Here is a 20,796-nt window from a genome sequence, read left to right on the forward strand (position 1 = left end):
TAAATCAGCCATTTTAAATTAATTTAAAAAGCCCTTCTTTAGGGATGGACCCCAATACATTGACACTCACCCTCAGCATCCTGTACTTTCTTATTGCAATGCTCATTATATTTTATTGTAATTATTTGAAGTCTGATGGCCCTAGTAAAGAGTCCTCTGTGAGAGCAGACTGTATCTCTCTTTGTATGAGGGTAGCCCCTGATACTGAGAACAATGCCATTATATAGCAGGTGCTAAACATGAATGAATACATAAACAGATGCATGATTGATGGGGTCTAATTTTATTCTAGATTCACTGAACTGAGTATCCCAGATTCTGCTGTGTTTTGAAGGGAACACTTGAATCAGAATGTACTCAATCAGGGACATCTCCATTATAAAACTTTGGTCCAGTAGGGGTTCTACCCATATGCTAGCAGAAAAATATATTTTTAAAACTCTACTATGAGTAGTTTAAAACTCTTCTATGTGGGATCCAGTGTCCCAGGCAGAAAAGAGAGGACACCTGCTTCCTCACTTACATGAACACAGCTGGGTCTAACTACTGGTTTTTCAAAAGGGGAGCATGCCCAAATCCTTGGCAGGGAGTCAGATAGGGAAGAAGACAGTGTCTTGTTCCAGTCCACATTAATGAAAACTGGCTCCCTGGAGAGATTCCCTCCTCAGCAATCTGACTTTCACACAGGAGTGAATTCAAAATCTACTTGGTTTTCTTTTTTTACACTCTTTGTCTTTCTCACCCTTTATCCTTATCCACTCTCTTCACTGACCCAATGTCCTGGGGAGCAACTACGATACAGAAGGGATGTCTGGCTTCATGAGCAGGAACAGTCCATGCTCGTTATTCCTCTTTGAAATGCTTCTGACTTCACTCTTTAGCTCCCTCCAAATTCCACTTGCCTAACATTAAACTCTTCTCTATGAGTTGTGCTCTCTCTCTCTTTAAACACACACACACACACACACACATACACAAACCCCACAAGCTTTTGAAAGCTCTTAAAAGGAAAACATCACTTTCATCCTTTACAGTACAAGGTCTGCAGATCAATAACCTCACTGGGTAAATCTTAAATGGATCACACTGAGGTAATACCAAGGGAGAAGTAAAGCTGAGGGCAATGGAGGAAAGTGGTTGAAATCACCACAAAATTATAAACATTTTTATTAACTGACAAATGGAATATACCAAAATGAAAAAAAGTCAAAAGGTGAGCAAAGGGGTTTACTATTAAAATTGCAGGGTTAACTAAAGCAAAGTCTCTCCAAGTGTGAGACTTAAAAACCAGGAAAGCCCTCACTGATACATGACGAGCTTGGCTGGGCAGTCCTTGAGGCGGGGAACCCCAGGGATAACTTGATCAGCATCTAACTTATGATGCTGAAACCAAGGATGCTTATCCAGCCTAACTCCTGGAGTCTAAAACCAGGTCAGTGTTGTAATCAAATATGTACTGGTCTTCTTCTTCTTCCACTAACCCTAAGGATCTAAATGCAATTAAATGCATTTGAGTTTTCTTATTCCCATATATAGGAGACTACCGGCTAGGGAGAGAAAAAAAAAAATAAAGGGAAAACCATCCTAACATAGTGTGAAAATAAAAACATATGAAATAAGATAGCAATTAACAGAAGTAAAAGTCACCAGGAGGAAATTGGACAGTACCTGAGACACTCTAGTGGCCTCCTCTAGGAATTTTTTCATCTCATCCTCAGAGAATACCACGTTCATGGCTGACCCACTGGAAAGGAGAGGAGGCAGGTCAGTTTTTTTCACCACTTTGGAAGAAAAGCATGCTAGACTTGATTGCTTCTCAGAACAGTTCCAGGCAATCTCTAGCTTCAGTCTGGACTGAGTAAGAAGATGCTTTTTCCTAAATTGAGTCTTTACTCCACTTAATCACCAGAACAATCAACCAAAATAAAGAGTCACCCAAGTTGGGGGTGAGAGCTGTGATGATGTCCAAAGAAAACCACGTAAATATAGAGATAGCAGTATCCCAAAGTTTGTCCTTTCTGATTTCCTGTTTTCACTCGGCTGGTTCCAGGTAATTCTTAAACCTTAACAAAATTCATCCTAGAATCTAGCTATTCTTTTTTTTTTTTTTTAAGACTTATTTAATTATTTGAGAGAGAGAGTGGGGGGGGGGGGAGAGCATAGGGGGAGGGGCAGAGGGAGAGAATCTCAAGCAGACTCCCTGCTGAGTGTGGAGCCTGACATAGGACTTGATCTCAGGACTCTGAGATCATGACCTGAGCCAAAATCAAGAGTCAGACCCTTAACCGACTGAGCCACCCAGGTGCCCCAGGATCTAGCTATTCATACCCTGTTCCTTCAGAGGTCATTGACAATAGCTGATTTTAACCCACAGGTCTGCTGTCAAAGCAGGTCATTCTACTACCAGCCAGGTCACAAAAGCACAAATTTTTTACACAAATATAATGTACAGTATCTGACTGAAAAGTATTCAACTGTGTCCTTCTTATTAATTGCTTGAGAAAGAATGCTGATTTCAATTTATGCTGAATTTTGATATTTTCAAAGTGAGATGGGAAGAAAGAAGGAGGAATAAGAAGAGGGAAAAAATAAGGAAGAAAAATACTACTTTCCACTTCTTTTTAAAAGTAGCATTCTTTATCTTTTCTACTCTATTACATATTTTTGCATAAAGAACTTTCAATGTCTTCATCTATTTAAGACAGGAAGGCTAAGTCAATAACATTGATAATTCACAGTATAGGAAACTGGAACAAAGAGACAGATTGCAGAGATGAGAAAGGAAGCACAAGAGTCAAAGCTGTTTTCTGCAACCCTCCCTTAAATGTCTGTGTGTTGTTTAAATTAACTTACATTAATACCTCAAAGAAGTATTATTTGATGGTGATTTACAAAAAATGTCATTTAAATAAAAAGGAAAGTTTTCCACCTCATTTCAAATTTTTCATTATTTTAAAGGATCCCATCTCAAATTCCATTTACACTTTCAAATTGTGCACAGCAAATTGTGTTTCTCTTATTATCCCCTGTTCAGTGAAGTCATTCCCTACATGTGGTAACATCTGAAGAGAGTAAGTGATAATTCACAACTTCTCCTTTGATGATAGACCTTCGCTTCAAAGTTTAATATAAAAGATCCTCACTATCCCTGTCCCTCACCATTATAATTCATCTACTAAAAAATGTGATCTCAAAAACTCAAAAATTCAAACCAGAGGCACCATTGGAAGGTGCTGACAACAGTCAGAGATAAGCTGCCATTTCTGCTGACTAGAAAACAGATACTGGAAAGAGACGTCCCAGGTTTGTTCTGGTTTTGCTTTTTGGGTTTTTTAAATTGTTCTCTTCTCTAATGTAAAACTATCCTCCCTCAGTTTGGCAACGGGACGCCCTAAGCCATGCTTCTAAGATGGAGGACTGTGGACTCTTATTGCCACCCTCTGAAAGAAAAGCAGTAGGCTGAAGGACCGTGCATAGGTCCTCACTCCGGCCATGTTGGTCTGGGGACGGTGGACGTATTTACAACTTACCACACATCAAAGCCAAGTGCTATTAGCATACAGCACGCCATTCTGTACCTCCCGATTTTTAAATCATTACCTTGGGAGAACAGTACATTACCTCAAAACATAGGAAGGTCTCAACAAGCAGGGGTAGCCCACAGACTTTGCAAATTCCAGTGCTTCATTCTAATTAATAGAAACAACAACAAAAAAGTGCATGAATAGTTTAAGATACTCAGTAGAACTGCAGAAAGGCATCTTCAGAACAAATGGTAACACAACTCTTTTTATTCTTTCTCTCAAAAGACACCATTAAAATGTAAATTGGACATTGAAACATGTAAAATTCCTAGTTTCTAATTGTAAATATCAATCAAGCTCTAAAATAGTTTGAACGTTTTTCATTGTCCGAATCTTAATGAGAATACTCTTAACAATTTATAACCAGCACTTAACTGCAATGATGGAAATACACCAACTTTAAAGTAAAGTCACTGAGCATAAGTGCCTTCTACCTGCCCTGAAGTTAACATCTGCAGTAGTTAACATTCAGATTACAACTCTTCAAAAGTGAACATTAAAAACAGACAAGTGTTTCTCTCCTTACCAAAGTGTTAACAGCCTTCCAGGGCGCCTGAGCCACCTTCAGCTCATCCAAGACAGCTGAGAAGATGGAGCGATCCTCGGCCCTGTCGATCTGCAGAGGGCTCGTGCCCATGATCTTGACACCATTCTTGTACAGAGGGACTGCCAGATTGTTTGGAATCTGACCCCCAACTGAGATGATGCAGCCCCCACATGCCTGGACAAGACACCACAGTATCAGCCGTTGGGGTCACTTCATGATGAATGAGCAACTGCTTCACATGTTGTGACCATTTCATGTCTCCCATCAATAGGCAATATTAAGTTATGCCCCCAAAGAGATAAACAAACTTCATTCTTACTATCCAGGCACTTACCTGCTAAAATCTATGTGAGAGTTCCATACAACTACATATGATTACCACGTCAGACTTCCACGCATCTACACATGAATGTGTGACATTGACGTGCATGACAATTAGAAAAAGGAAATCAAGACAATTAATATTTTCACCATGTACTCTACTGTAATCAAGTGCTGCTTGGACTACTGTGTAATTTCCTAAATGGACATAGATCTTTCCTTCTAACCCTCACCTCTCCTGTTCCTCTCCACCCCAGCCCTTCACATTCAGATTAATCATCCTGTGAAACTGATTCACCAAGTCACTCCTGTTGAGTTGAAGCTTTGAGTTCTCCAAAGTTTCCCAATGCCTAAAGCACAAAGTGTAAGCTCATCACCATCAATAGGACAATGAAGAGTCTCTAGCCTTTTTTGTCACCATTCTTCTCAGCACCAAGAAGACCTCCTATTGAGTGTCCCAAACTATGTGCACTCCCACTAGGAAGCTTTCTGCCCACTTAACCTTACCTGCCTTTGCTACTTCTCTCCTTTTTCCCTGTCCCTTATCTAAACTCCACCATCTCTACACTACAGTCCATTCTAAATCCTACCTCCCATTTTTACATCCTCTCTCCTTTAGAGTTACCTTGGCTCTTGTCTACAGTACCCAGTAACAGATTTTAGTCCCTGTTTCCTTCCTATTTGCCCTACAAGCAGTGTCTGAATCTTTAACCTTAATCTTCCTATTAGTAGTCAAAACTTCCAGATTTTTTTTAAAGATTTTATTTAGTTATTTGACAGAGACAGCGAGAGAGGGATCACCAAGCAGGAGGAGCTAGAGAGGGAGAAGCAGGCTCCCTGCTGAGCAGGGAACCTCATGTGGGATTCGATCCCAGGACACTGGGATCATGACCCGAGCTGAAGGCAGTCACTTAACGACTGAGCCACCCAGGCACCCCAAAACTTCCAGATTAAAAAAAAAGAAGAAGTTCCTTCCCATCTTAATTCCCTCTGTGAAAATCCCTCCAACATTCAGTCTTCATGTCTGTAAAATTAAAATAATATCTGTCTGCTTCACAAGGTCACTATATAAGTTAAATAAGAAAATAAACATTAAAGGCCTTACAAATTATAAGTGCATAAGTAAGACACTGTTATTAATATTGGAAAATATTATTATATCTGATAGACCATTGATCTTGGAATAATTTGTATTTGCCTTAATAACCTACTAATGAATATTGGAACTGCTGAAGTTATAGATATGTACCAAATGCATTTTATCATTATTTGAAATAATTCTGAAATAGTCTTAAAAAGGATAAAGCTTATTTCTCTTTGATGAGAGCAGTGAAAGTAGTGCCTAAGCAAACACCCTACAATTGAGTACTTAAATGCCTTGTGAACAGTATGGAAAACAATAATCCACAGTTCTGCATATTTATAAGTGCACTTAAGCTGCTTTTATCATTTTTTATGTTCAATATACATCTTTGCAAAACCTTTAAGATTTATTCTTTGTACTATAATATTTTTATTTGTTTATTTTTAGTTTATTAGCAGAGTTAATACTTTAGAGGCTTAAAAACTAATTCTTCAATTAAATGCATACAAAGATTTCTTACGTGAAACACTTCAACATAATTTCTAAAATTAAAAGAGAAGTATCAACCTGTGAGCAAAAATTGGGGTCCACTGCACTAAATGGGAGCTCAAAGTTGAGTGAAAAGTCTTTAATAAAAACACTAACATTTTTCAAAATGTTCTATGGAATTGCTTTTTATTTTTCAACAGATTAGCAACTTTCAAGACAGTAATAATATAAACTGCTACTATTCCTTAAGGATATTACTATTTGCCCTACACCATCTGTTTTGACCTTCACTGTATCCCTCTGAGGCAGTTATTACTCTCTCCATTTTACAGCTAAAGAAACTGAGGCTCGGTGAAGGTGAAATGACTTGCACATATTTCTAATCTAGCAAATACAGCCAGTATTAGAACTCAATTCTCCACACTGCAAAGCAGCTATGTTTAACTAATAAACCAAATCTTTGAATCTTAAGCTAACTCTATTTTTCTGCCTGATTTCAAGGGTAGTTACTGTTAGAGGTTGCAAGAAGAGCTATTTCTAAACCATTCTTTTTGAAAAGTGGTAGAAAAACATCCTCTGCAAAACCCCATTCTCATCATTGACTCCAGAAATAAAGATCATCCCTGGAAAGGCAAGTACATTCACAGGATGCTTTAGAGTAATGGTTGATGATGTAGTGTAGTTTTGCCCACACAGCAAAAGGAAGTCAGTACAAGAGAACATGTTTGCAGGATGAAGTTAATATAGGACAGTTTTGTGGAAGAATTCATCTTAAATTGGCCCCAACTGCAAGCACAGAACTAGCAGGGACTTAAGGAGAAGAACTTGGTTTCCCACATGGGTAAATGATCATTATCATAATCACTTAAGCCTAAATAGTTTTAAATAACTCACTGACATAAAATATTCTAAAATTCAGATTTGTCTCACAGATCTCTAAATACTTTAGGCTGAAAATAATTCCATCAGGGTCCCAAAGTTCCACTGACCTTACCTGGATTTGTTTCTATCTTTTTACTCAGTTTAGTTTCCTTTTTTTTTTTTAACTTAGTATCACTAAGCTAAGACGACACCACACAAGAATATTTCTGAAACGGTATTCAAGTGCAATCACACCACAAATGTATTTTTAGTACTTTGGTTTGTCCTTATTTTTATGGGCAAATTAAAAGCTATATTATAGACAGAATGCAAGAGAGAAAATATATCTTACTAACAGAAATAACACTTAATTCATTAAAAGTTGACCCTGATTTTTGTAATTTCGTGTATTATCTCTAATTTACAAAACTCTACTCTTTGTACATCTGTCTGTGAGATTGATTTATTATCTTTACTGTGCTTTATTATCTTAGTAATTCACATTTTAGTAAAACATTTTCAATACTTTAGGCAGACCCTTAAGATTATATTTAATTACAGTTAAATCAAATGCTAGGAATGAAACCCAATTCTACTTTAGAGTCGCACAATCTCCAATGGGTTTTGTCTACATTAATCAATGTTTGTCATTCATTCATTTAACTCAAATTGTGTTACAGAGATGCCATTGTATATGTATATACATATAGCATTAGGTGTTAAAAATAGAACAATTACATCATTAATCAGAGTACATTTTTATGGGGTATGATCCAATAAATTATTCATTATAAAATCAAGAAAAATTCAGAAGGACTCAAACTAGACAGGGACAACATAAGGTGTCAGGTATATTGCCTGGCATTTTTAGACTCAGTCTGGTTTTTAATGAGAAATTTAAAAAAAAAGAGAGAAATGGGTCTTTTGTGGGTCCGGGATATAGAAGAAAATTAATGTTCATTTATATAACTTTTCAAACCATGAGATCAAGAGTGCATGCTCTACCGACTGAGCCAGCCTGCTTTACTCACAGGGCATGTCACTTTTCTGACACACACCCCCCCCCTTTATGTTTTCTTTAGAAGTGCATCCTTATTGCCATGGGAATAGCATTGGTCCTGAACTAGACCAAGAGACCTATCATCCTATGTAGCTATGTACCTTATTGCCCTTCTAAAGTGACTCAAATGTGTGTTTTGAGTAAGTTTAGATGTGCTTCCAATTTTCTGCAGATTTACTACTGAATGTCTCAGTGCCTTTAGCATTACTAGGGACACCCACAGCTGGATTATGACAGTCTCCTGGAGGTTGTGAGGAGATACACAGCAACCTCATAGAAGGAGACATACACACATATGTACATGTGTGTATGATATGTGAATATGTTTTTTTAACATTTCCTGTGGGATAGTCTAACAAATACATCAATGGAATATTGCTCTTATATTTTCCAATATGACATTTAAAAGTATCTTACATAGTAGTACTATAAATGCCAATCAGCTTCAAAGAAGGGCCAATTTATTTTTTACCATCATACTGAATTCAGTTATTATAAAAGGATCTCATTAATATCCATGTATAACCATATCCAAAGGCAGCTGGAGAAGTTTTTAAGCTTTCCTTAAACCATTTCATGGGGAAATAATTAATTATGTGTAAAATGCCTGCTGCAATTCCTTGTAATCCTTGTTAATATTTTTAAACAATTATGTAATTTTTCATATATTTATGTTATGGGTCCCAGTTTTATTCTTTTTTTAAAAAGGATTTTATTTATTTATTTGACAGAGAGAAAGCGTGCGCACAAGCAGGGGGAGCAGCGGGCAGAGAGAGAGAGAGAGGGAGAAACAGGCTCCCCAAGGAGCAGGGAGCCCGATGCGGGACTCGATCCCAGGACCCTGGGATCATGACCTGAGCAGAAAGCAGTCGCTTAACCAGCTGAGCCACCCAGGCACCCCTCCCAGTTTTATTCTAATGTTTTGAAGGTAGGGAGCTGGTTTTACACCTCCCCATCCTGCTGAACCTGGTATTTAAAAGGTATTCAAGATATATTTGTAGAATGCACTTGTTTTGATCCCCACCTGAAATGAATCTTAAGAAATTATTAGAAAAACCATGTCAGAGAGAAAAATAAAAATTCCTGTATATTCTACCCAGGGGTTCAATTTCATTATATCAGAAGATAAGTGGGTCAAGCCCAAATGGATAACTATGATGATCTATCCATCCTAAGTTTTTCTATTTTTCTTCACTGTAATAAAATCATCACATGTTCTAGCACTGAACTTTACACTTTCTAATGTGGTTTCAGCCACAAATCTCCTTATCTTCACAGTACCTGCATGTAGCACATATATACGCTCATCTGGTTCATTAACCAAAAAAAAAAAAAAAAAAATAGAATTTAGGAAGTTTGCACAACTCAATGAATTGTCCAGTCAAAACTTGAACTTAAGTACTGTGGCTCTAATTCAGTATTTTTTTTTCCCTAAGTGACCGTATTTTATACACAAGGATGATTCTCCATAGTAGGGAATTAACTGTAATGACATCAAAGACACAACCACTAGACATCACTCTGAAATCTTCCAGCAGTTATTTTTTTTAACTGTAAGATATTTCAACTTGTCCTATAGACTTACAGTAAACTTTTGGTCATAAGAATGCAGAGTAAAGATATTCTCGATAATACTAGAGTGCGGGTGGAAGAAGAACTGTCAGAGAAAACTAGAAAAGTACTGATATCGTTCAGAATGAACTCCGATCTTAGACTGAAGACTGATGGCTCCATCTGATGGCACACAGAATCAACTGGTCATTTGTGAACAACCCCTCTGGGGACCATCCATTATTAAACCGCAACAACACAGGAACCAGAGAGAGGCGGCTTATTGTATGTCTAGATGATCAGTTAAATCATCCTGCAAAATATTTTGGAGGGTTGTCTTGTACTAGCTAATATGTGTCTGGCACATGTTACCAAGAAGAGTTTTCAATCTAGCTGGAATGCTTAGAAAGAAAAAAATAATCTCTCTGTGCCAGGGCCTCAAGACTCTAAGGCTGGGATCATTTTTTTTTAGAGTTTCACTACAAAATTAGACAGTGGGAGGCACTGCAGCTCTTTCCCCTAAGGGGAATTACAACATAAATCTATGTACATGTAGCTGCATCTATAAAGTATGCACTGCATATATTTTTCTTTCTTTTTTTTTTTTTTTCTCTTTTTACCTCCTGATGGTAGATGTCTAGGATTCTCTCCAAAGACAACTCTTCAAAGTACAGTTTGTCACACTCATCAAAGTCTGTGCTCACGGTCTCAGGGTTGCAATTCACCACCACTGTCTTCTTGCCAAGCTGACGCAGTGTGCGGATGCTGGAGACTGCACACCAATCAAATTCCACACTGCTGCCTGTCGAGAGGGTGAGGTTGGGAAGAGGGGTAAAAGAAACATGAAGTTACAACACAAAGAGCAGCAGAAAGCTATGGCTCAGGCTAAGGAAGCTAATCCCCTCTCATTGCAATTTTTAAGACTCCAAAATGTAAATTTCAGATCCATTATGCACACTACAATAATAGTAGGAAAAACAGGGACTAATTAAACAACAATGACATGTTGGCTTATCTTGTCTGCTAAATTCTGCAATAGGGAATCTCCATATTTGAAACATTCAAATTCAAAGTTAATGGGAGATCATTGTAACGATTTTTAAAAAACCCTCGTTTACGGAAAAGAACTCAAAGTGAACATACTGACCTCAGTACACAATAGTCAAGCTAGTGATCAGAATACTGGAGTTCTTGTTTTAGTTATTCCACTTACTCTGCTGTCTGAGGGCTAAACCCAATGATCCCTGAAGTGCCTTGGAGCTCTGACATATCTTGATTGACTGGAAAATCCTGTCCTTTCCAAGCATATCCTTTTAAGCTTGGCAAGGTCACCCCATGCAGAGTGAGTGACCTTCTAAAAAGTAATTTGAAGTACAAAAATGGCATAAATACCTCAAAATATCACCTCTACTGGGATGCCACAGAACTGAAAGTCCTGGGATTTGTACTAATTCTTTGCATTAGGATTTTGTCTCCTAAAAATCCTTATCAGAACAATAATTATCCAAATATAGTAGCATGCCAACTTTCACTATCAATTAAGTATATACTTGATTATCAGCCTAGTTAGTCTTCCCTGAGTCCTAAGGTAATGCAGGATTGTTACATAAATTAGGTAAAGTTTGAATAGGAAGGAAGAAAGGTCTACAGAAGAGAACGGCAGGTCCTAGTGGAGGTGTTCAGGCCATTTAGCCTAAGATAACTAAAGGGGTAAAGATATAAACACTTTCGACCTACTTCAATATTTGACCAAAGATTGCTGAAGTAGGAGATCCTGAAGCACTTGATTAATTGTAAAACCTAAAATAAACTATGTTTAAAGTAACAGAGTAAGACTACATACATTTTAAATTATGTATTTCATCATTTCCATACTAGAATAACTTGTGAGACTAAATGTTAAATACACTTGTTGAGAAATACCATTGTCTATTTAAATATATACTTTGTAACTGTAAATTATGATTATTATATTAATGTTATTAAATGTCTAATTTTAAGTGACTGGGTGAGGTGTAACAATTTCTGCTGAGAACATTTTAATTAAATTATATAATGCTCTGTCTATGCACCAATGATAAAAGCTCTTTGCGTTCGATATCAACAGAAGTCATATACTCACAGATCTCATCTACAAATGTAATTTCTGGTTGATAAATGAAGTTCTTGAGCAAATCTAAATCTTTGCGTAAAACTGTGCCAGATGAGAAAAGGTCAAAGTGTAATTCATTCCCTAACCTCAGTGAGAGGCTCAATTTAGTTCATGAAGATAAAAACATAAAAGGGGGGACATGGTGAAACAGGAGAAGGAATTACAGTTGAGACTTGCATCTGAGTCTCACTTGTACCATTTAATAGCCATATCAACCTGGGCTTTACCTATCTGAACCTCAGTTTCTTAATTTGCAAAATACTTATTATAACAGCATCTGTTTTCATAGTTCTTAGAATAATAGAATGAACATGTGTGAAAAGTACTATATGAACTATAAAGTCTTATGTAAATATAAGTTATCACTTTACCAATGTGATATGGACCACAGCCCAACACCATCATTCCATGGTCATCAAAATTGATATCATGCTCCTGAGAAGAAAAAAAGACACAGAAATTATTGTGTGTTATTCTTCAATCTAATTAAACTCTTTGTCCTGTCACTGAGTCTGTCTTTCTCATTCTTTCTCTCATTGACATGTATCCTCTACTAGTCTCTGGGAACTCCTAAGTATAACGTATAAGCTCTACTTAGTCACAAAAACTAAGTTCAATATTTTTTAATTAAATAGCCATGAGAACACACCATAATTGTATGTTCATGTAACTGTTATCCTTATTATATTTTTACTTGTTTGATTCCACCATCTTAAGGCAGTTCTGAAAAGATTGAGTATGGACAGACATTATCACATCTGACCCACACGATGTCATTTTTAATACAAGATTACTAGATAAACAAAAACACAAAAATTATATTCCCGCATTGTGGACCATTTACTAAATCTAGAGCTTTCTGCATATAGCAATTTGGCAGTTCCGACCTGACCATTGTAGGTAACATAGAGGTAGTTTGTTACTGATGGGTATTCTGCAGCCAGTGTATCGATCTGCAAGAGAAAATAAATAAATAAATAAATTGGGATTTTATTCCCTGTTGTATTTTTTTTGAAGAATAAAAAAATTGGGCTGTGTTCATATCCCTTTAATGCCTCTTACTATCAGATACAAAGACAGATAAAAAGGTAGGTACAATTCAATTACTTTCTAATTCTGAAAATGAGATTGGGCGGAGGAACAATGATATAATCTAGTTACCATCTGAGCAATAAATAACAATGCACACCCCAGAGCGTCACTGATTGATTACAGCAGTACTTTTCATGTACATAGCAAAATGGTCAGTCAACTCGTTACCAGGAAGATTTACCCAGATAGCTATCTAAAGCAGCTCAAATCAGAGCAAAATGACCTATATGTAAGAATGTCTTTGGTTTGCATATTAATGCATACGATTTAAGTTACCTATGGCACTGAGAATGAGATGACACAAATACCTTAAAGCATGGGGAAGAGGGGAAGGGGACAAGGTCTCATTGAACGTATTTGGAAAAAGTAAATCAATTCAGTTCTCTAAGGCCAGGAGCTCAGCTTAGTGAGCAAGAATTCAGGGCCAACAGGGCAGGCCAGTGTAAGGCAGGTGAGAAGGAAGAAAGATAATTGCTGACTAGAATATATTCAGCATCAAACCTGAGACCAAAGGGTATGCATCTGCCACCTGAGCACGTGGAGAAAAGTCAATGATTCTAAAGGACAAAAACCAGCTGGTGGTACTTTAAGCCAAAGCAGCCCTCTACTAAAGTCCAAAAAAAAAAAAAAACCACAATGGTACACCTATGAAAGTTATTGTGTGATTGCCATGGATACTAGATGAGCTCATTATACCCAACCCTATCACAATGAATACTAAATGAACCATAATGATGGGGCACTTAAAATAAAGTATCACCCTGTAAAAAGTTAGTGCCAAAAGAGAGAACTATTCTTTTCAAGAGGTCAGCCACCATACTAGGGTGTTTCAAGTCCTTCCTCTACACTAAGGATTTATCTTATCACAGATATATTTGCACATGGGTCAAAAAGTAAAAGAGAGGTCATTTGGATTTTTTTCATTTAGGCAGAGAAAACCACGTACTCCCTCTGACCTTTACGTCCCAGTGCCCCTTCAACCTTTCCCTTTTAAGCTTAAATCAATCCTGTGTTGAATAAAATTGGTGGCATCATGGGCATCGATTAGACAAGTAGAATCATTTTTTATTTTATTTTTTTAAGATTTTATTTATTTATTTGAGAGACAGAGTGAGAGAGAGAAAGAGCACAAGAGGGGGGAGCGGGAGAGGGAGAAGCAGACTCCCTGCCAAGCAGGGAGCCCGATGCGGGGCTCGATCCTGGGACTCCAGGATCATGACCTGAGCCGAAGGCAGTCGCTTAACCAACTGAGCCACCCAGGCGCCCGAATCATTTTTTAATTCCACCCCTCTTTCTATTGGCAATGGCTCTATGAGCTGGTGCCTATGTTTCCCCCTTCGAGGAAAGGGAAACTCCTTTACCTGTTTCACCCAAGGATGGATGTTTTTCTTTAGCCTCAGCTCCCTTGTCTGGGCCTCAGTCAGCCCAAGGCATTTTGAAATCTGCTTGTCTGAGAACCCAATCTCCTTTGACTTTTTCAGGGTTTCTTCTGTAATGGACTCACTAGGATTTAATGAAAAAGAGAGAGTCAAGTTTAGAACAGACACAATAAGGACCAGTGAACTGTTGAATTTCAAAAACACCAAAGACTCCTTATTTTCTATCTTCAACATGTTTAGATCTCCTATCTTTTAAAAATGCACAAATAAATAGCCCACTGAATCTTCTAGCCTCTATGAAATCTTTCAGTATTTTCAATGCTGACATTTCCAAACATGTGGTTTCTGGTGCCTTCTTCTCTTATTTCCTGAAAAAATGGCTTTTGCGTTTACTGTCTTAATGGATCTCCTCTTTCAAAATAACCATGGGCCTTCCTCTTACTAAATCTAGGAAACTTTTCTCAAGTTTCTTCTCCTCAACCTGTCAACATATGACCTGCTTGATGTTTCATTCTTTAAAGATACCTTCCTCTGGCTCTGATAAGTTGCTGCTCACCCTACTTTTTAATTCACAAAAATTATTTACTGGTTTTCTCCCCCACCCAAGGCTCTGTCTTTTTGTTACCAGATTTAAGACTAAAGTTCTACCTTCTCTCTCCCTCTAAATTTAACCACTGTCATTGGCTCAAGCAGCATAAGTAGTCAATAATTCTCAAATCTGTAGCTCCTTCTCTAATGTCTGACCTATGCTCTCGTCTTTATGTACAGGTTCTTCAGGAATCACCTTCACCTGGGAATCCCAACATTGTGTCAGACTGGGTATACTCTCCATAAACTGTCCCTATTTACTAATATCACATATCTGCATATGTCGACAAGACAGTATTTGTGTTGTTTCTCTCACCTGTAATGACTTTGACATTCCTATTACCTACCCAACTGCTCCCCAACTCCCAGCCACTGTTTATAGGTCAACTAGAGCCAAGTTTCACCCATGAAGATTTCTCGGTCTGCCCTCACCCATAGATCTTCCTGGGCTCTTCACTGACTCATTTGCTTGGAGCCAGGAGCAGAGTTGGAACCATACTACTTAGCATGTCAATAGTGCCAATATTTTTAATGTTTCTTAGCTTTTATTCACCAACCTGACTTTTTTTCCTGCTAGATTCATGTTCCATGATGACAAAGAATACATCTACCAGATCATTCCCAAAGATTAGCAGGCTAGTCCACAGACAACATTCAATAAATATTTATTAAGTGAATAAGGGAAACTGGACTTCAACAGCTTTTATAGAAAAGACAAAGTTATTGAAATCAGCTTGTAACTAGAATTCAAAATGTACCAAAAAAAATTGTAAAAAACCAAGGTACAGAAGAATAAAACACCTCTGTAAAAGTATATCTAACTAAATAGCTACGGGCCAGCTATTTCAAGCAATAGTCAATACAATAAAATTCAATTATAACAGTCTGATAGTCAATACAATGAAATTAAAATATAACAGTATGTTCTCAGAAGATCTAATAATAAATAAAACATTTTCATTGAAATTCTGCTAATAGAATGTAGTTGAATTAAATCTATTGCATTTTGTTCATTCTATTTAATCTTCTTTAATTAATTCATATTCTGAGTTTAGAGAAGAGAGAATCAAGCTGGTATATTTAATAGCTATTTCTCTGGTTTTTGGATATCAGTATTAGTTTGGGTTTTTACAGCTATGTCTCTTCCTAGTCAATTTGCTTTTTCTAAGGCACTGAAATTTCCTTCTGTCTCTCAATTCATTATTTCTTCCCAATAAATTTAATATCTCATTTTGATTTTTTAAGCTCCCCAAGTATTTGATAAATATTCTCCCAGAGCAACACATTTTCCTGTCAAATTCTTGAACGTAATCTGCATTAAGTATTATTAGTCACTTGCTATGGGTGCCTAGTACTGGGCTTCATGCTCTAGAACGATGTTGTTCAATATGGTAGCAATTAGCCACATGTGACTATTTAAATTATAAATGTTAATTAATTAAAAAATTTTAGAATTAAATTTTAGGTTCACAATTGCACTAGCCACATTTCAAGTGTTCATTAGCCATATGTGGCCAGTGGTTCTGTTACTGTATTAGATGGTGCAGATTACAGAATATTTTATCGTCACAGAAATTTCTACCTACACAGTGCTGCTCATGAAGATACAAAACAATATTTGAGACAATGCAATGATAGAGAGCAATTCAAAACATTTTATGGAGAGATAAGCTGTGTAGTGCAATGTGAGGTCAGAGAAAAGAGATAACAATGCGAGTGGATGTAGTGGAGAAATACTGTGGCAGTAGAGGGAAGAGAATAGAGCCATAAAGAAAGTTCCGCTTTATATGGAGGAAGAAGTTGACAGACATACTATAGGCAAGGGCAACTGTGTCTGCAATAATTTGAGACCGTGATGGGCATGGCAGGTATAGAAACCATACTGAGGATTTGTAGTTAGCAGAAAATTATGAATGGTGAAGGTGGGGCAACATTCACTGTCATTCTTACATCAGTGCTTTAACACTTAGTGAACATGCACCGTGTCTCAGGCTCTGTGCTACCTATTTTATTTTTAAAAATTCTTTATTTAAATTCAATTTAGTTAGCATAGAGCAGATTATTAGTTTCGGGGGTAGAATTCATCAGTTGCATATAACACTCAGTGCTCATTCCATCAAGTGTGCCCCTTAATGTCCATCCTCCAGTTACCCCATTACCCACATCCACCTCCCCTCCAGCAACCCTCAGTTTGCTCTCTATCATTAAGAGTCTCTTCTGGTTTGCCTCCCTCTCTGTTTTTATCTTATTTAATTTTATTTCTGTGCAACCTATTTTAATGATGGAGAGATAAAATATCGAATCTCTACATTCAGGGAGGTCAGAGTATATTGGGAGGCAAACAAATAACCATCGATGTGCCTGCACTGTGAGAGGTGCTGAGGAGAAAATGTATGCAAGAGAAGGCTGGGGCTCAGGGGAAATGCTCCCAGCTGCCACTGGGAACTCTGGAAAGGCCTTACCCAAGGGATGACTGCTGAGCTCCTGAGGGCTTTTGAAACACCCAAGTTTCTGGTGTTTATCTTTAGTCTCGCAAAAAAGAAAAAAATTGAGACAAAAGCAGAAGAAGAATTTGTTTGTTGCTATTTGTTTTGGAAATGCATATTTTCACTTTTTTGCCAAGATTATGTTCCTAAATCAATTGCTCATTTGTTTATGTGCAAGTGTGCATTCAGCCTCACAGTGGAAGTCCTTGATAAGCCGTTTTTCTAAATTAGAACTATGCATGATGTTCTTTTTAAATAAATATATTTAATTGTGAGTTTTAGGAAAGATAAATCATATTAATGTTTACCTGCATGGTGAAAGGCTACACATTTTTTCTGTGATCTGCAATTTTGTTAAAAACATAAGTATGAAGCTTGAGTTAGGTGGAGAAATACTGTACATATAACATTAAGCCAATTCTTACCCTTAGATTTTTCTAGCTACTTGCTAGAATATTTTCCCATAATAGTGAGATAGTAGTAAAAGAAAAAAATAAAAATAAACAGATCTTCAGTAAAACATTTCTTTATTATTGCAATAACTATCTGAGGCAAAACCCATATTATGTTACTATATCAGCAGCCACACTAACTTAAATGACTAAATCTTAACCTGAAAAGCAGTAATCCAGACACACTTAGGAAATATGCCTTGAAAAGAGCCATTACACCTGTAATTATGACTACGGACTAGCAAAAATGCAAGTTCTTCAAGTCCAAAGATAACCAGAAGTAATATATTTATCTCGAGCTCTTTGGGTCATGTTTTTTTTTCCCTTGCCTTGAATGATTTATTTTTATTTCTTCTTATAAAGAATATCAGTGAATTCTTCAAAGGTTGCTACATGGCTTTAAATGAAAATTATTAATAATGGTATTAAACAAACAAAAAAAAACATTTAGATTCCTCACATTTATATTAGGGATGAAATATATTTGCATTTGTTTTGTCCACATTCAGCAGTGCAGTCTTTTCTATTACTGAAATATGCATAATTCCTCCTATTATTCTCCACCAAAGAGTCCAATAGAGCATATAAAGACATCTCCAGCAAATATGCAAAGTCTTCCTCCTCGACTCACCAAATAAAATTGTACTCTTACCGACAAGCAAATAAAAAAAGAAAGAAAGAAAGAAAAAGAAAGACTGATTGATAGAATTGGCCTCGTGCATAAAAAATAAAGTGAATTAATTCTGTGCTCAGCTCTGGTGGCAAAAAACAGCTATCTGTCACTAAGACTAACTCAATCATTACTGCTCCCCATAGTATCCCCACACCAGAGAGTTTTCATTATTTAAAGGGGATGCCTGAGAAGAGCAACAGTAACACAGAATAATGAGTCACAAATGATAGAATTTCAGAATGGAGCTTAAAAACTACTTCTCCATAGGCACCCCCTCAATTCATACAGGTGAGATTTCCAAAACAGATGTTATCAAGCCAGACTTGCAGAGTGCATGCTCACAAGCTGATTCCCAGAGTATTTTCTTGGTGAGCCCAAAACAGCTTTTTAACTTTTGCTCAATCTTCAAATACCTAGATCAATAGCATGATATGACATTTTTAAACATCTTGAAAATTAGGGTATATTAAATTGGAATGGCATATGAATATAATCATGTTCATCTATTTTAATTTGAATGCAAATATTAGGTAGGTATGTTCATACGAAGTTCAAAGTGATGTATCTTCTATAGTATTTTATTTATAATCTCTCTGGTTATTAATTTCTACTTTTCAGGCATGTTCATGAAATAGTGTAAAGCATTTCAGTCCTCCTCACTGACAAAATACATGTTGATTCTGACCCAGCACAGCAGTTACAAAGACATGGATAAATTAGATCCCTTCCCACATTCAGTGCTACCCTAATTCTGTGGGGTATCCCGAACTCCAAGACAGGAAGCAGGTAGGTAGCCGCTCTCTATATTTCTTTCCCTTATTCACTTTCTCTGCTGCTTTTGCATAACACAGAGCTGGCCAGCATGTCATTACATAGGGAAGAAAATTGACTTTATTCCCTACTTGTTCTGATACAAAATTTTATTTTATAAATAATAAAATATATAATAAAATAAAATAAGAGACAGTTTGAAGACACGATTCATTAGCTTTGGGCCAGTGATTTAGATAAGGTTAAACCTCTTCAGAGTCAAATGCAAGATGAATAATCTTAAGTGAACATAAAGCTCATTTAACAATGTAGAGATTCAAATACATGCTCCTCATCTTTATCTGCCCACATTGGGCTGTCCTCCATTTTGCCTGCTAAAAAGAACTTCCATCAGAGGGAGACTTTCTTTTTTTAAGAAATCAAGTTAGATGAAAGCTTATTTTAGGGACAGGGCTATAATATTTCTATTTTTCCAAAGGAAAATAAAAACCTTAATTTGGAACAAACTCAAAATAGAATAATTACTAAAAGAAATATAAATGCTGAATTTGTAATTCAAAACTGCCTTTGGCAGCCTCAATAGGGAATGCTCCATTTATATTATTTTGTAAATCAAGGGAACATTATATCAAGCAAGAATGTGATCAGCTGAATGGAGCATATTGCACAAAAGCACTCAGTTTTAAAGTATGTACAATAAAGTATCCTTCTGATATTTGGTATGTATGTGTGTGTACTAGTATGTTTGTGTTGATCTTCACTGCATCCTCGAAAACACACCTTATATGTAACTTTTCTCTCCCCTCCCAGCTTTCCTTGCCTTCAGAGCTCAAGGGCAAACTGCAAAGGTTACACTTCCATTATTGCATAGAAGAATCTAAACAATAACACAAAGAAACACCAAATAGCTGTGATGCTAGTCTTTTCATAATCTTCAGTTCCTCTCTACTTAGTAGCACAAAATGACAGCTCTGAAATTTTAGGAGGAAAAACCCCTTAAAAACAGACAATCAGACTTTTACACACTCTGCCCTAATCTTTTAACAGTTAAGACAGCATGGCTCAGCTTCTACGGCGGGAAGTCTCTTGTGTGTTCTCTGGTTTTATAAACAATACGAGCCTTTCTCCTGTCTGTCTCCGACTTCCAATGTAGATTTTGTTGTTGTTGTTGTTTAAAATTCTACCCTGTCATCTCTGAAACTTCCTCCACTCACACTTAGTCTTCAATAATAAATGATAAAAGGAAATGGAATAAATTCTCCTTAATGAGGAAATTTTCACCTGGCATAAAGGAGCTGGGGAAATCTATTAACTGACTGGAGGAACGCCTGCAGCATCGAAATTACCAGGAGAGCCAGAACACTTCACACAGTCCTCTCTTCCACTTGACTGGCTTTTATCTGATCCACCAACTCACAAGTAATACTAAACAAATTCCCCTCCAGATTGCACAAGCTCTAATGTGAAAATGAGCACTCCACTTGGCCTACAATTATGGGATGGGCTTGCGATCTTATTATTATCTTCTTTTTAAAAATCCCCGAAAAGGCAGAAGCTGAGAAAACACGAGGGCCTGATATTCAGTAATGACACCTGCTTCGATAAGAGCAGAGAACCGAGTAAGAGCTGTGTTCTCTGCCCCGAGACCCGCCCCCCATCAGCCTCTCCCCTGACTTTTACACGGCTTCACAGATTCTTTTTGGCAT

At 37.0% G+C, this 20,796-nt stretch overlaps 1 protein-coding gene across 1 annotated transcript in view; it reads right to left on the reverse strand.

The window, feature by feature from the left end:
* The window catches only part of CPS1 (carbamoyl-phosphate synthase 1), a 357,074-nt gene that overhangs the window by 28,293 nt on the left and 307,985 nt on the right, over positions 1-20,796 (reverse strand). Inside the window, exons 28-34 of the mRNA XM_035007224.1 lie at positions 14,103-14,244; positions 12,537-12,602; positions 12,021-12,084; positions 10,118-10,299; positions 4,111-4,305; positions 3,622-3,689; positions 1,669-1,744 (exon numbers count right to left, since the gene is read on the reverse strand). Of these exons, the coding sequence (XP_034863115.1) occupies positions 1,669-1,744; positions 3,622-3,689; positions 4,111-4,305; positions 10,118-10,299; positions 12,021-12,084; positions 12,537-12,602; positions 14,103-14,244 (793 nt within the window). The remainder of the gene's footprint in view (positions 1-1,668; positions 1,745-3,621; positions 3,690-4,110; positions 4,306-10,117; positions 10,300-12,020; positions 12,085-12,536; positions 12,603-14,102; positions 14,245-20,796) is intronic.

Source organism: Mirounga leonina, unplaced genomic scaffold (genome assembly GCF_011800145.1).
Source record: "Mirounga leonina isolate KUSES-001 unplaced genomic scaffold, KU_Mleo_1.0 Mir_151, whole genome shotgun sequence".
Lineage (NCBI taxonomy): Eukaryota > Metazoa > Chordata > Mammalia > Carnivora > Phocidae > Mirounga > Mirounga leonina.